Genomic DNA, 15,437 nt, shown 5'->3' with positions numbered 1-15,437 from the left:
TCATTAGGGGTAAAAGTTTGGATTATTAAAAAAAAACCATAGTTGGGATTAATAAAAGTGAAACGTTCAAAGTTGGGATTTTTCCAGTCAATTATTCCTTTGTTATTTATCTCTACGTAATTAGATTATACATTTCACATATGATTTTTTATTTATTAATAGAAGTATATAAAATTCCATTTGCATCAAAACAAATGATCTTCAACAACGAGTAATACACTTAAATAGTTACATCCACTTACAATCTTACATGAAATTGATGATCAAGTCAACTTGTTTCGAAAAATGGGCATATTTAGAAAAGTCTCCTCATCCTAAACTCCTCTCCTCCAATAGCTACAATCCACGTGTAACAATTTACATTTTAATCAACACAAATGACCAAAAATACCCCTATCCTTGTCCTAAATTACTCTCCCATCTTCAATGGTTCAAATCTCAGAGCTCATTCTCAACTCTCAAGATCTTCCACTTTCCCACTCTTCCACCGGAAGAACAACCGTATTTACCGTTTCTTTTTTCTTTTCTTTATAAACAAATTAATTAATTTTTAATTTGGAAGAAAACCTTAAACCTCCCTAACACAGAAGAGAAGCGGTGCAAGGCAAGGATTCTAAGCGTATTAAGACCCCATTTACAAAATTTGTGGATTTTGATTTGATGCCATTTTAATCTAACTGGGTTTTCTGGGTTGTTATAATTATCTATTACAATGATGGGTTTTTTGATTTGAATTTGGTACGACCTGACCCACCTGGGATCTCAGAGCATTTGGTTGACAAGAAGCAAAGAAATTAAAACATTGGGTTTTTGAATCAAGAAAAATGATGAAGATTTGCAGTTGGATTTTGATTGTTTCGATTCAATTATCGATTTTAGCAACTGGGGCTTCTTCAATTGATGATTTCCACCAAGCGTATGTCATAATTTCTCCCTGTCTTTCATCAAGTTTCTTGCTTTTCTTCATTTGTTTTATTGATTGATGCTGGTTAATTGAGGTTTATGTTTCTGGGTAGTTACTGGAACTTTGTTGTGCAATGTGGATAATTTCTTCTCCATTTGTGGATTTGGTCTTTTCCTATTACTTCTTGCATGTGTTGATGCATCTTTCATTTATAGAGCATTGAGTGAAGTAAAATAGGGAGCTTGACTATGGTTATAAGTCATAGAACATGCTATTGTTATTGATATGCTTATGGCGGTGAGGCGGTACGACCAGTACCTCAATGGAGCAAATGCCAGTAGAATGGATAAGTGGCACTTTCTATGTTCGACAAGAACTTGGTTTTAGCATTGAATAAGAGAATAGGAATAAGGAAAATTGTCAAGATTCAATCTTATTTAGTTAAATTGAGCCTGTCAGTTGTGAATATCTTTAGTTTTATCTTATGATATGGTGCCTATGGAAGTATGGAGTATCTTATTTAGTTAATATTTGAGCCTTTTAATGTGGATAGCTTTAGTTTTTATCTTATGCTTAGGAATAATTTTCTGTAAGCTTTTAGCTTGGCAATTTGAATTTATTGTTTTTTCATGATTGGAACAAAGAACTGGCATTGGTCCTGAAGTTTCAAATTCTGGTGGAAGTTAAAGTTTTTTGGCATCCATCTATATAACAAAGAACTCTTACTTGGAATTCATGGGGTAGAAGATGAACATAGTCAAATATTTTTCTCTACATGAGTAGAGGTTGTTTATGATGACCTCTTGAACATTATCTATGTGTCAAGAGGACTCTGCGGTTTCAGAAAGTTTGTACTCCTTTGGTCAGTAAATGATAGTCACACATAAAATGTTGGGATGTCTGAAAGTAATTGTCACCTATTGTAATGGTTTATTGGTTTATGATTGGAGTTGCTAGGATGCCTTTGTGTAGGTTGAGTGATTGATTGAGTGAAAGTGATTCCATAGGTCTCATTTGAATTTTAGTACTATGAAGTTATATCTTAATTACGAGGAGTTGGAACTGTATGACTATTGTTTCTAGGTAGAGGGACTAAGTTTACATCTTGCATAGAACAATCTATTCTTTCATACGTGTTCAGCCATTCCATCAGAATTCTAGAATAGCTTCTTTGTACATATTTGAAAGTTTATGACTTCAACTGATAAAGGTAGTGAGTTAAATGGCATTCTGTTTAACAGATGCTGTACAAGTGTCAAGAAATGTCTGTTATGAAATGCTAGTTACCAAATAGAGACGAGACACATGTTCTGCACCAACACTAAGATTTTGATTGGAAACAACATGGCGAAGTTGTGGTATATTAGTTGACTTAGTAGACCTCTTTGTCACGAGTACTAAATTTGCTAAAATCAACTGCATTTATCAGTGGATGAACTCTTTGTTTGCTGCTGTAGTCTCATTCCAATGTACAATATCAATAAGTCAGAGTGCATGCCAATAAGTCCTGCAGTCATAAAATTTTTGTGAATTTTTCTTAACGATTAAAAGTGAGACAGTTAGGTTAAGTCAGAGTGCATTTTCCTCCTTCCTTTATGTGGATATGAGCTTTAACCACAGTTTGTGTTCGAGGTGTTCTTTATTGACTGCCATAATACAAGAAAGGGTTGTGTTTTTCAATCTTGAATTGTTGTTATTTGATAATCATGCTTGTGTCGGATAAGGCGGTACAGCCAGTACCTCACTGGAGCAATGCCAGTGGAATGGATTAGCGTGGATTTTCTGTATTCGACCAAGAACTTAGTTTTGGCATTGAAAAGAGAATAAAAGTAAGGAAAATAGTCAAGATGGAATCTTTTTTAGTTAAAATGTTAGAATGTGGATTTCTTTAGTTTATATCCTCTGATTTGGCATAATTTTTTGTAAGCTTGTCATTTGGCAATTTAAATTTATTTTTTCATGATTGAAACAAAGAACCGATATTGGTCCAAAGTTGAAGTTTTTGGAATCCAACTATTCAACAAAGCACTTCTTACTTGGAATTCAGGGGGCAGAAGATGAACATAGTCAAATATTTTTCTCTACACGAGCACAGGTTGTTTATGGACCTTTTGAACAATATCGGATGTGACTTGTGTCAAGAGAACTCTGTTGTTTCAGAAAGTTTGTACTCATTTTCAAAAAGTCACATACAAAATGTTGGGATGTCTGAAAATAGTTGTAACCTATTGTAATGGTTCATTGTTTTATGATTGGACATGCCTCTATATAGGTTGCGTGATGGATAGAATGTGAAAATGGTTCCCTAATTGTAATCTGAATGTTAGTACTATGAAGTTACATCTTAAGTTATGAGGATTTGGAACTGTATGACTATTGTTTCCAGGTAGAGGGAGTAAGTTTACATCTTGCATAGAATAATTTATGTTTTCATGTATGTGTTTGGTCATTCCAATCAGAATTCTAGAATAGGTCCTTTGGATGTATTCTAAATTTCATGACTTGAAGTAGTGTTAATCCTCCAATCAGCCCACAAACCGAAAAAGCGAATTATAACATCAAAATGGTATAATTTTGGTCTAATTTAGCAAATTAGGTAGCGAATTGCGAACCCGTATCCAATCTCATACTAGCGAACCAGGTAACACTGACTTGAAGTGACTAAGGTAGCGAGGTAAATGACAGTCTGTTTTACAGATGCTGTACAAGTGTCAAGAAATGTCTGTTTTGAAAGGCTAGTTAGCAAATAGAGACGAGAGACATGTTCTAAATCAGCAATAGGATTTTGATTGGAAACCTCCAACACGGTGAATAGACTTCTGTATCAGGAGTACTTAATACAGCTAACTCAACTGCATTTATCAGTAGAATAACTCTTTGTTTGCTGCTCTACTCTCTCATTCCAACATACAATATATATTAGTTATATTCTTTCGTTTCAACACACCATTGTCCAGTAGTTACTCCTTGAAAGTAAGAAAGCAAGTGAGACAGTTAAGGCTATGTCTGAGTGCATGCCAATGAGTCCTGAAGTCGCAAAAAAATTATGAAAATTTCTGAATGATTTATGGTGTGGCACTTTCCGCCCTCCTTAATCTGCATGTTAGCTTTAACAACAGTGTGTGTTCAAGAATCTTTTTTTCGGCCTCCCATAAGAAAGGTTGTATTTTTCAATGTTGAACTATTGTAATAGTCTTGTTATTGTTGCTATTATGTCTCTACAACTATGAACACATATTATTCTCAATCATGTTCATTTTTTTCCAATGCTTCTGTTATTCTGAAGCAGTTGTTTTGTTTTGGACTTAGTATTTATGTCTCAAACTTGTTTTCATTGGCGGGGAAGAGCGTACTAATGTCCATGTAAGGCTTGTTATTATATTATATGGGGGCAACTTGTTGTTTTGTGCAAGTTTGGCCAATGCAGACCCATATTCATAGGTAGATACGCAGAGCTTAATGGTTGTGATGTTGTTCTTGACACACCTTTTATCTTGTTGTTTCTAGAACCTTATCTTGGGTAGGTTTTGCTTGTGAAAATTTTGTTCTGTGCTATCTTGATTCTACACGATTGACAGTTCATCTGTCGTATGTAGGATGTGCACTTTATACCAGGGATCTTAGCTTAATGTTAGCTAACTTAGCTCACTCCATACGGAAATATGCTTGTTTGATTCCCATATCTGCTCCTCTTTTTTAATTTTCTATATGTTCTTTTTTTGGGTGGTGGTAGTTCTTATGATTGAGGAATGCCATAGTGAAGACGATGCTGACAATTGGTCTCTACTTTACAGGTTTCCCATCGTAGAACCTGATCCTGGTCATACGAAATTACGCCTTTCTAGAGAAGGATTGGAGGCCATTAAGAGAATAGAGACACCAATTTCCGCTGTTGCTGTAAGCTATTTTTTTTGTTGAGTCATGGCTATCAACTTAGTCCTATTTGTTCTCTTCTACAGTCCCTTTATTCATTTTAATTTTTTTCCTTCCACATGTCAAGATGGTATTGTTGCCTTTGTTGGTGGATAAGTTTTTCTCTTTTTATGAATGCCGATTTCGGCACAGAGATTAGTGATGCTTAGCTTCTTGCCTATATAGATTCGTGTGTTTCTCTTGACTTCATTGTGGTTATATTGTTAGGTGATTGGACCTTATCGATCAGGAAAATCTTTTCTACTTAATCAACTCCTGTCACTTTCTTGTGATGAAGGTAATTTTCTAGTGTTTTGGCTACTATGTAAATTGTAATGTTGCTATGAAAGTATAGTTTCCTTGCATTTTGCATGACCATAATTACTTCTATAACTGTTTTCTAACAGGTTTTGGCGTCGGACACATGCGAGATACTAAAACCAAAGGTAATTTTGATATGTCAGAGTTTTACTCTTATGGAAATTTCCATAATATTTATGGTATTTGCTAGGTATTGTTTGTCCTTCCTGAAATTTCTTTATTCAGGTATATGGGTGTGGGGAACGCCAGTTGAAGTAATGGTTGATGGTGTCAAAACATCTGTACTTTATCTTGATACGGAAGGATTTGAAAGCATTGGTAAATCAAACGTTTATGATGATCGGTAATTTTTTACCTTGTTTTAACCTTGAATTTGGAGTTCAATGATTAAGTAAATTTTGACTAAAGCTATTCTGATGTTTACTTCACAGGATTTTTGCTTTGGCTACTGTTATGAGTTCTGTACTTATCTATAACTTGCCTGAGACGGTTTGTTCTCTCTGCCTGTAACACTCTTATCTCTTTTCCTTGTTACTGTGTATTTTATATTCATTAGTTTTTCCTACCCGATATCTGTAATAGTTAAGCATAGGCGTCTTTTTATTTATTTATTATTTTTTATCTTTTGACCCTTTCAAGTTTCAAGTGTCAACAAAATGATAATTGTGATCTTCTGATGTATTGTACCGCGGAGTGATTCATATTACTTGTTTCAGGTGCGTGAAGCTGATATATCTCGGCTATCATTTGCTGTAGAGCTTGCTGAAGAGTTTTATGGAAGGTTAAGAATATAAATTTACACATTTATCTAATAATAAGCTAATTTTCTTGGACTTCATATTTCTTAACAGCATTTTTTAGATATTCTTTTTACCTTTAAATGTCGCTAACTTTTTTTCTTCTTTTTTTGGTCTTGTATGCCTACTTACACACAAAACAGAGTTAAGGTATGTCCTGTGACATTTCAATTGATTTGGAGTTTCTGATGATACCCTTTTGCACTATTCGCAAACCCCACTTTGATCATGATTTTAATACGTAAATACACATGTTATCATGCAACATGTTATCGGATATGTTTCAATGTACTCATAGTTTTTACTTTAAAAAATTGTTAAATATATTAATGGTCAAAGTTGTGCGTTGGCAAGTGTTAAAGTAAAACCATATACAACCAAAAAAAACAATGGAGTTATTATTTTAAATGTTCTGATGTAGACTATTGTTTGCAATGGCTTCATTGTTTCAGGGTGAAGATGTTGCTTTTGAACCTGCTAAGCTTTTATGGCTAATACAGCGTGATTTCCTGCGTAAGTTCTTTACAACTTTTTATAGTGATTGCTTCTCAGATGGGGAGTTAATGATGAAAATTTTATAAACATGCATTCAGTAACACATACATAGTACTTCCTCCGTTCTTATTTACATGACACAATTGATTTTGGCACACATATTAAGGAGAGGTAAAAGAGAAAGTTAAAGGACAAAAGTGCCCCTTAACAACAACAACAACCAACCATCACTTTCACCTCTTTAAAAGTGAGGGCAAAGATGACAATTCATCATATAAAACTTTCCCATAATAAAATTGTGTCAACTAAAAAGGAATTTACCTAAAAGGAAATTGTGTCATGTAAATAAGAACGGAGGAAGTATAAGCTAAGGATGGGTCTCTATTGTTGCTTGAATTTCCTCAGCCCTTAAGAATATGAGAACCCAAAAAATCTTTGGACAAGGCTAGATTCCTGTGAAACTTAAACCTAACCTTAGATGTTAGTTGCATGGGTTTTGATGAATTATTTTTATACAAAGGATGATATTTGGTCATGCAAAGTCTGAACTGATTCATGTTGGTGTTTTACAGAAGGGAAATCTGTGCAAGAAATGGTAAATGACGCTCTTCAACGTATCCCCAATTTAAATGGTTTGTCTTGTTCCCAGTTACACCTGTCTATTAAGTTAATGAGTTAAATTCTTGAGTCTTGTTACAATTCTGACTATGGGTTTTGATGTAAACGCGCAGATGACAAAGATATTGAGCAGGTATGAATGCTTAACCAGATTAAAATGTATGCTTCTATGATGATTGACTATGTAATGGAGAGGACTCACAGTTGAATTTTGTTTATCAGGTTAACCAGATCCGTGAATCATTGGGTGTTATGGGGGACAGCAGCACAGCTTTCAGCTTACCTCAAGTATGTGTTATGTTTTATGTACTGAGTATTTCTTTGCATTGAGTTTTGTACCAAGGCCCTCCACTTGCTGCCTTTGTGGTTCATGATCAATAGTCAATATAACTAAATAAGTGACCTTATTCATGAGTGATTAATATCCAAGGTGTTCAATAGTACACGATAACTCGAGCATGCACCTCTGCATAAAGATGGCTGTAGCCCGGCCCGAGGCCCGACCTGGCCCGGCCTCGAGCACGAAGCCGTAGGCCTTGGCCGCATTTTTTGGAAAAAGCACGACAATGCACGACTCAACCCGGCACGACAAAGCACGCTAAATTTAGTAAAAAGTAGGCTTTGGCACGACGGTCCGTTGACCTTGACCCTGTTTTGAACTTTTGACCCGGCCCGATGTAGAGTGACCCCAGCCCATTTAGGGCCCACGGCCTGTTGGCCGGGCCGGGATCGTGCGCTCTGCCCGAAGACCAGGACATCTTTACCCCTGCATGCATGTTATGTTTTGGGGGGTGGTGGACTGGTGGGAGGTAATGGTAAAAAAAACCATTCAGTATACTCCTAAATTAGACATTTTTTTGCGGGGAGCTCTTAAACTAGATCTGAAGGCTGGTTATATGTATGCTGATATTTTCTGACTCATTTTCTCACCCATCCTTCTCCACTGATGCATACAGAGTATTTAGCTGTCAAATACAGTAGTTCATTGGCATTTTAGTTAGAATTTTTTGGTTGATTCTATGATTACTGAACCTAATAACTATTTTTGTTTTGAACTTAAACAGCCTCATCTACAGCGAACAAGACTCTGTGAAATGAATGACACTCAACTTGATCCCGGATATGTGAAAAAGAGGGACCAGATGAAAGAACTTGTTGCTTCTATCATTCGACCAAAAGTTGTGCAGGGTAAAATGCTAAACGGGAAGGAGTTTGTTACTTTTCTGGAACAGGTGCACTCTCTGAAATTCACTTGAACTGTGGCTATTTCTTTTAAAATCTATTTTAGGAGCTAACACTTATCCCAGAATGTGGAATAGTGATAATTTCAGCTAGGCTTGGATAGTTGGATGTCTAAATTCTAAATGTGTGACAAAATATGTAGTGTTCTGCCTTCTTTCGCTTGTTTTTAAACCTGAAATTAAAATTCTCCCATTTTATTTGCATGATATTAAATAAACTGAATGACTCCCGTTTGCAATAGCGGAACCAGGATTTCTTTGTTAGGGGGGGAGGGGGCTATTAGTTAAAGACAAAACTCTAAAATGTGTGTTAAACATTATACAAATAAGCAATATTTAAATATGATATTTTGCAAAAAAAAAAAAAAAGAGTTGGAATAACATGCTATTTACTAAAATATACTGCATTCCGCATGTGTTACACATAGTTTTTGGTAGAGTAAAAAATGTACTCCGTATAAAGGATTTTGAGCGAGTTGAGATGGGAGATGTTCATTTTGGCTTGTTTGATGTACCTTTTTACTTATTTATTCTGAAAAACTATTCTATTTTGATGTTTCAGATAATTGAAGCCTTGAATAAAGGAGAAATTCCATCCACTGGATCACTTGTTGAGGTTTTTAATAAGAAAATAATCGAGAGGTGTCTGAAGTCATACAATGAAAGGATGTCTGTGTTGAGTTTGCCTCTTTCTGAAGAATCATTGAAAAAAGCCCATGAAATTTCTAAAGATGCTGCAATGAAAGCTTTTGATCAACAGCATTTCGGTCGAAATCATGCTAAGAAGTCAGTTGAACAATTGGGTGAAGAAATTGAGAAGGTACATGTATCTGGTCGAACTGTTATTATAGCATCAATTGTTAGTAGAAACGTTGAAATGGCGTGCTCAAACAGCAAATGATTAGTTTTTCTCCTACGATTGTTAACTTAGATGACCGTTTTTCCAGCATATTGTGTTGAACAATTAGTAAACATCATACTCTATCTGCAAAGGGAATCTTATAGCAACTGTGCCTCTTTTTGAAATGCCAATTGCCTTTTTCAATATCTCGGTTGCACCACAAGCGTTGAAGCACATTTTGTATACATGAGTACATGCCAACATTTCATTTCATTCTCCATGTTACTGTTTTTTCTTTCTTTATATCCACGCTTAAGGCGCCGTTTGGTTTGGTATAAAACGTTTTCAGAGCAAAATGATTTTCCATGGAAAAGATTTTCCAAAGGAAAACATAATTCAAACTAGTTTTCCTTTGTTTGGTTCCTTAAAAGAAAATGGGAGAAGATGGTGAAGATTGAGGGGAAGAAGGGAGAGGGAGGTAAGGAGGAAATGTGGAAAAGTGATTTCCCTCCCTTTCAAATGGAAAAGGTTTTTCCACCTTTGATGAGGTTATGGAAAACTGTTTTTATCCCTTGTCAAACCAAAAAACGTAGAATGATTTTAAAGGGGTAAATCGTTTTCCATGAAAACGTTTTACACCCTACCAAACGGAGCCTAAATGAAAACGGTAGAAAGAAAGATGAAGTCTGAAGTAATTTTGGAATAATTTTAGGTCATATGACATGTACCTTATTTTCTGTGTGTATTGGATATTAGTCTAAGGATGAGTGTTGCTTTTCATGCAGGTCCTTCAAAATTATGTAATGACAAATAAATATGAATCAACAAAACTTTGCGAGATGCTGTACACGACTTGTGAAGACAAGATGGACCAACTTCAGGTGCTCAGACTTCCGTCCATGGCAAAATTTAATGCAGGCTTTCTCAAGTGTAATGAGAGTTTCGAACAAGTGTGTGTTGGACCTTCAAAAGTCAGCTATGAAAATCGGATGATGAAGGTTATGTTTCACCATTTATTCTTTGACAAATCAACTATTCCTCCGTCCCAATTTATTCTTTACGCTTTCCGTTTCTAGTGTCCCATTTTAATCTTTACACTTCAATCTTTCCTTTTATATTGTAGCATAAAGGTCCCTACTATTCTGTCAAAAATCGTGTCAAATGATTATTTCAACCAATCAAATTCATTGGGTCATTTTAACCATTAAATCTCTCGCACTTTTCCGTTGGAACATTAAAGCTTTCTCATTTTTCCAATGTAAAACTTTTGATAAAAATGAAAAATTATTTATAAACGTAATTTACATTGTTTAGTTAAACAAAAAAAGAATCTTTATTCACATTTATTATTTGTTAAATTGCGTGCATGATACCAAATGTAAAAAATAAAATGGGACGGAGGGACACAGGGAGTAGTACATAATGATTACTATAAAGAAGACATTTTTTTGGAAATGTCAATGTCTATGTGAGTGATTTAGTAATACTTGTGCAATGTTCTTACACAGATGATGGGAAAGTCGCGCTCCCTATTTATCAAGGAATACAACAACAGACTTTTTAATTGGTTGGTTGCGTTTTCTTTGGTGATGGTGGTGGTGGGGCGGTTTGTCATCAAGTTCTTGTTGTTTGAGATCGGTGCGTGGATAATGTTCATTTTCTTGGAGACGTATACAAGGATGTTCTGGTCAGCAGAATCTCTATATTACAATCCCGTTTGGCACGTCATAGTGAGCACTTGGGAAACGGTTGTTTACAGCCCCATCATCGATTTGGACAGGTAATCAAATCAAAACTGTCACTTGTTATGTTAAATAAAGATTTTTGGTCTTTTTCTAGTCTGTTTAGTTGGATTATTTCCCAAAAGTTCACAGCAGTTCAGCAATTTAGCAAAAAGTATGTTCTGAATCTTCTGATTGAGTCTTTAGCTAAACATTCAGAAGGCCTCTCAGAAAGGTTGATACTTGATCCTGCAATTCTGATTAAATTTTTTAAAACTTGGATCCAGAACCAGATTGGTCTAGAGTAAAGGAGTAGTACTATATACATTGAATCCCCCGTCCAATCTGACGCGTTTTAGTGCCAAAAATATCCCTCTTTTTAGACAGGAAAATCCCAAGACACCCTTTTGGATGTAAGTTTTATGGGAAAAACTAGATTAGATCCCGTGCACGTACGGATTATTATAAAATTATAATTTGACCATTTTTTCATAAAATATTTGATCAAAATATTGTCCGAAAATAATGTAGTATGGAGTACAAAAGATTTTGACAGATTTCAAAAGATTAATAAAATTTTAGTCAAATATACTGAATCTTTTTCATAAAAAGTTTTTGAAACAAATAAATGAATAAAAAAAAGAAAAAAAAAATTGGCGTCAAAATTTTACACCAGAAAGTGACACGTGTCATTCCCGGTGTCTGTTTTAGTATAAAGTAATAGATTCCCTTGAAATTAGATGCTTTTTGCTCGGTTCTGAGAAGTGTGCATCACAAAATCATCATCATATGTACTACCTTCAATTCTTCATTCTATTCATGTAATATGTAGAGTTATTTGTTCTGATTAAAATTTGTAAAACTTGGAATCCAGAACCAGCAGATTGGTCTAACAGCAAAGGAGTACTACTATACATTGAACCCCCCGTCCAATCTGACGCGTTTTACTGCCAAAAATATCCCTCTTTTAGTCAGGAAATTCCCAAGACACCCTTTTTTATGTCAGACTTATGGAAAAATGCCCTTTCGATTAAGACAGGAAAATCCCAAACCACCCTTTTGTTGTGTCAGATATATGGGAAAATTCCCTTGAGAACTAGACGTTTTTTGCTCGGTTCTGAGAAGTGTGTATACCTAACATTAATCATTAGTCAGTTAACTAGTGCACAAAATCATCATATGTACTATCTTCAATCTATTTGTGTAAATAATATGTGGAGTTTTGTTCTGATTCGGTATCTTTTATGCTTAAAACCAGGTGGGCGATTCCCTTATGTGTGATCGTAGCTCTATTCATTCTGTACTGGCGGTGTTGTGGGAGGAAGAAGAACGCGTCTAGTTGGTCATTACCTTTGTACAACACTCAAAAAAATAGTTCAAATCGGTCAAGAACAGATTAACCAATAATACCCTTGTATACCATTATGATGATTTCTCCTGATGTTGTTCAATTGAGCGAGCTTTTTGATGTTTCTTTTTTAATACATAGAGCTCTCTCATTTCGAGTCATCACTGGGATTTTGGGGTGACCCTTTTAAGTTACTGTAGTCTATAAACAGGTTTAAAGGATGATCAGATGCAAGGCTTTGATAGTGTTTACTTTAAAATGTAGCATAAAACTTCTCCATATGTATGATTATATATTACTATTAATGAAAATGTTCTTTTATCATTCGTTTTAAGAATTTTTTTATCTATGTTTCTGTTTTTTTGGATGTTGTTTTTGTAGCCTTCTTCTGTTGAAGTGTAGTTAGGCTCTGCAAATCAGTAAGAAAACCTAATTAATGAATTTGTGGAGCTTGAAATTAAAGCTGCTTCAACCTTTGGGTGATGCAGTTGCCTGCATCCTACTTCTTAGGTAGATGATCTTTTACTCATGCAGATTCGTGTCTGCTCACTCTATGTGATTCAACATCGCAATTTAGATGGTGGACCGTGGTGCACGTACCTCTACGTGCACCACAGTCCACCATCCACGAATTGGCAGTTTGTATACAGTGTTTGGTAAACTAGCTGTTACTCGTAGCTATTACCAATTTAATGAGTAAAATGACCATTAAGGACATTGACATAAAGACGTAGGTTGATAATGTTCTAAATTTAGACAATATTAGGACAAAAATGTCGTTTTACGCTCACTTCTTCAAGCCACTAATGCAAAAAGTTCATGATCCTTTTTGGTTATTGACACATCAAACAACTAACATAAATCAGCTATTTACCGAACACTTTTATAAAACCAACTTTTACAATTAGTTAGTCAAACCAGTTAATAGAAAACAACTATCCAAAACTGCTAACCGCTCAATGCCAAATAAGGCCCATATATTAACCTTTTTCAACATTAGCTTTTTTCATTCACAACTCTCTTCTAAACCTCTCATAACCAAACGCTCCCATTAGCTTTTGAAATGGTTCAAACCTCTAATTCACCTCAAAAGCTCTTTTTTCTCCAAACTCTCGTAACCATACACCCCCTAAACATGCTAACATTTTGGAAAGGGGATGAAACACATATTTACATTATTATGAAGGCAAAATTTACAAAGCCATCCAAGGAACTTAAGAACGAGATGGTCTTAACTTAAAAAACATAGCAATATGAAAAAACTGCTCCCTAGCTAGAACTCTAACTTGTCTCATATACTCATCTAAACTTATCACACCTTGTTCAAGACCCTCATCCAACCCATACACAACATCATCTAAAGCCTTATAAGAAGCCTTACAATCAATCATCTTTGACTTGTCACCAATTACTTGAACACAAGCCATTGATGCACCATTTTTGTTCTTTCTCAACCAATCCAATAACTTATCATTATACTCTCTCAAATCCACCACTCTTTTATTAAGATTGTCGCGTTCAACTTCAAGGATGGTAACAAAATCGTCTATAACATCTCTTCTTTTTTGCAGTTGGGCTTGGTTAGTGGACTCTCTCTCGATATCCTTTCGAGTTTGAACTTCTAAGGCAGCCAAATCGGTAGAAATCTTCGCAACAAGATCGTATAGGATGGTAGATTTCGACATAGGCATGGAGGGGTGATCATGTTGAAAGAGGTTTTCAAGGTTGTGTATAAGGTCACATAAGTTGCTCCTTTTTTGGTCCCAATGTAGTATGTAAGGTGGGGTAACAACACCAGACGGGTTAATGTATGGGTGGTTTTCGTAAACTGGACATTCTGGGTTTGATGGGATAAAGATCATAGGAGGGGCGGAAGGGTAATTTTCGTGGAGCCAGATGATGAGAGGCACCTCGGGTGAAAAATCAGAGACGTGAAGAAATCCAGAAATGTTTAGAAGATTCGTAGTTGTACCATCATAATGATCGAATTTGTTAGTTGATGGTATGAAACAGGGAAAATCTTTGAACAGTTTAAGAAAATGTTTTCGGATTATCCATTTTTGGGTAGGATTTTTGTATGAGAGTTCAAATGAACCACTTTCAAAGAGGGATGTGTCTATGAACTCCATTGAAGATGTTGGTTTCATGGCTAGAAAAAAAGAGAGTATTGTTTTGGTTTAAGGAAAATGGGATAAGATTTGTGGGATAATTTATATTATTATCACCAAATATATGGGGGTTATATTGTTATAAAGTATAGTTTTGGTTTTTAGTTGCTTGGAAGTTTTCTTGTAATGTTAAGGGGGGTTCATAATGACATGGACCGTCAAATTCATGATCTTGTTAATCTTAAGGGCTAAGATTATCCCAAGTCACACATCTTCTAGTAATATGAAATTAAGTTGTCTTGACCAAAGACTAAAACCAGCTTTGTTAGTCATTTTTAATAATTTTTGGTGAGCAATCATATGTTAATTACGCGTTAAGACATTGGTAACAGTGTAAGGAAGAAAAAAAATCGTGTGTGCAATATTTTTAGAGATCCTTCCATGTATTTCTAAATAAGAATATTTTTTTTTTTAGAAATTACAAAGATAATTTATACAAAAATCAATCATAAGTTTGACATTTCACCCCTAAAACTTTACTACAGAGTAAACTTAATTGCTAGAGTAATTGACATCCGCATATCACAAGCTTTTTAAAACAATTATTTTAGGTAGATGGTAAAATTAATATTTTTTGTATATTTTAAAACCATTTTAAAAGGCTAGTAGGTTACTTTGTATTATAATATTATTTTAGAGCTATAGTAGACACACTTCGATCACCAAAATATTATTACCTTTAGTGATCAAGTTGGTGTCAATAATTTGTTAATTACATTTAGTCATAAAAAGTTGAGATAACAGAGTAATTCAAAAGGTGAAATTGCTACCCATCTCTTGTAAAAGGGTTAGTTAGTCATAAGTTTGTATCACCAATTGTTATTTTTTTTAATGGTTTGTTGTAAACAAAACTCTATATTTCTTTTCCTAAAATTATTTTGAATTCTTTTATACGAAGTATAACATCAAACTCTATGTTTATCATAATAATTTAATTAAACACATTATTTACTTATTAATTATTTAGTGAGATGATACACTTATTTGAAGCTTTTGTATACTCTCGAGATTTCCTATTTTTTTCACTCTAACTATTGCACCATGTTGACTTTTTACTATTCACACGCATTA

General features: G+C 34.7%; 2 protein-coding genes across 2 annotated transcripts; one reads left to right on the top strand and one right to left on the bottom strand.

The window, feature by feature from the left end:
- The first annotated feature begins 327 nt into the window (after positions 1 to 327).
- On the top strand, positions 328 to 12,522 carry LOC110783702 (uncharacterized). Its single transcript, XM_021988049.2, has 17 exons — positions 328 to 916; positions 4,699 to 4,801; positions 5,045 to 5,114; positions 5,224 to 5,262; positions 5,363 to 5,480; positions 5,569 to 5,626; positions 5,854 to 5,918; positions 6,078 to 6,084; positions 6,387 to 6,447; positions 7,002 to 7,061; positions 7,161 to 7,180; positions 7,270 to 7,335; positions 8,112 to 8,279; positions 8,851 to 9,108; positions 9,915 to 10,127; positions 10,638 to 10,909; positions 12,109 to 12,522. Exons 1-17 carry the CDS (start codon positions 825 to 827, stop codon positions 12,248 to 12,250), a joined length of 1,812 nt encoding a protein of 603 aa, XP_021843741.1. The 5' UTR covers positions 328 to 824; the 3' UTR covers positions 12,251 to 12,522.
- Positions 12,523 to 13,412: 890 nt separating this feature from the next.
- LOC110781784 (protein ELC-like) lies at positions 13,413 to 14,345 on the bottom strand. Its single transcript, XM_021985841.2, has one exon. The coding sequence runs from the start codon at positions 14,343 to 14,345 to the stop codon at positions 13,413 to 13,415; it is 933 nt and encodes a 310-aa protein (XP_021841533.2).
- Between the last annotated feature and the right edge of the window lie 1,092 nt (positions 14,346 to 15,437).

This window comes from Spinacia oleracea, chromosome 5 (assembly GCF_020520425.1).
Source record: "Spinacia oleracea cultivar Varoflay chromosome 5, BTI_SOV_V1, whole genome shotgun sequence".
Taxonomy (NCBI): Eukaryota; Viridiplantae; Streptophyta; class Magnoliopsida; order Caryophyllales; family Amaranthaceae; genus Spinacia; species Spinacia oleracea.
Note: the sequence above shows the minus strand (reverse complement) of the source record. Positions and strands in the feature narration are given on the sequence as shown.

Coding starts and splice junctions, on each gene's coding strand:
- LOC110783702 (XM_021988049.2), top strand. CDS start 825: ATGATGAAGATTTGCAGTTGGATTTTGATTGTTTCGATTCAATTATCG. Junction 5,263..5,362: donor GCGAGATACTAAAACCAAAG/GTAATTTTGATA, acceptor TTCTTTATTCAG/GTATATGGGTGTGGGGAACG. Junction 5,481..5,568: donor TCAAACGTTTATGATGATCG/GTAATTTTTTAC, acceptor TTTACTTCACAG/GATTTTTGCTTTGGCTACTG.
- LOC110781784 (XM_021985841.2), bottom strand. CDS start 14,345: ATGAAACCAACATCTTCAATGGAGTTCATAGACACATCCCTCTTTGAA.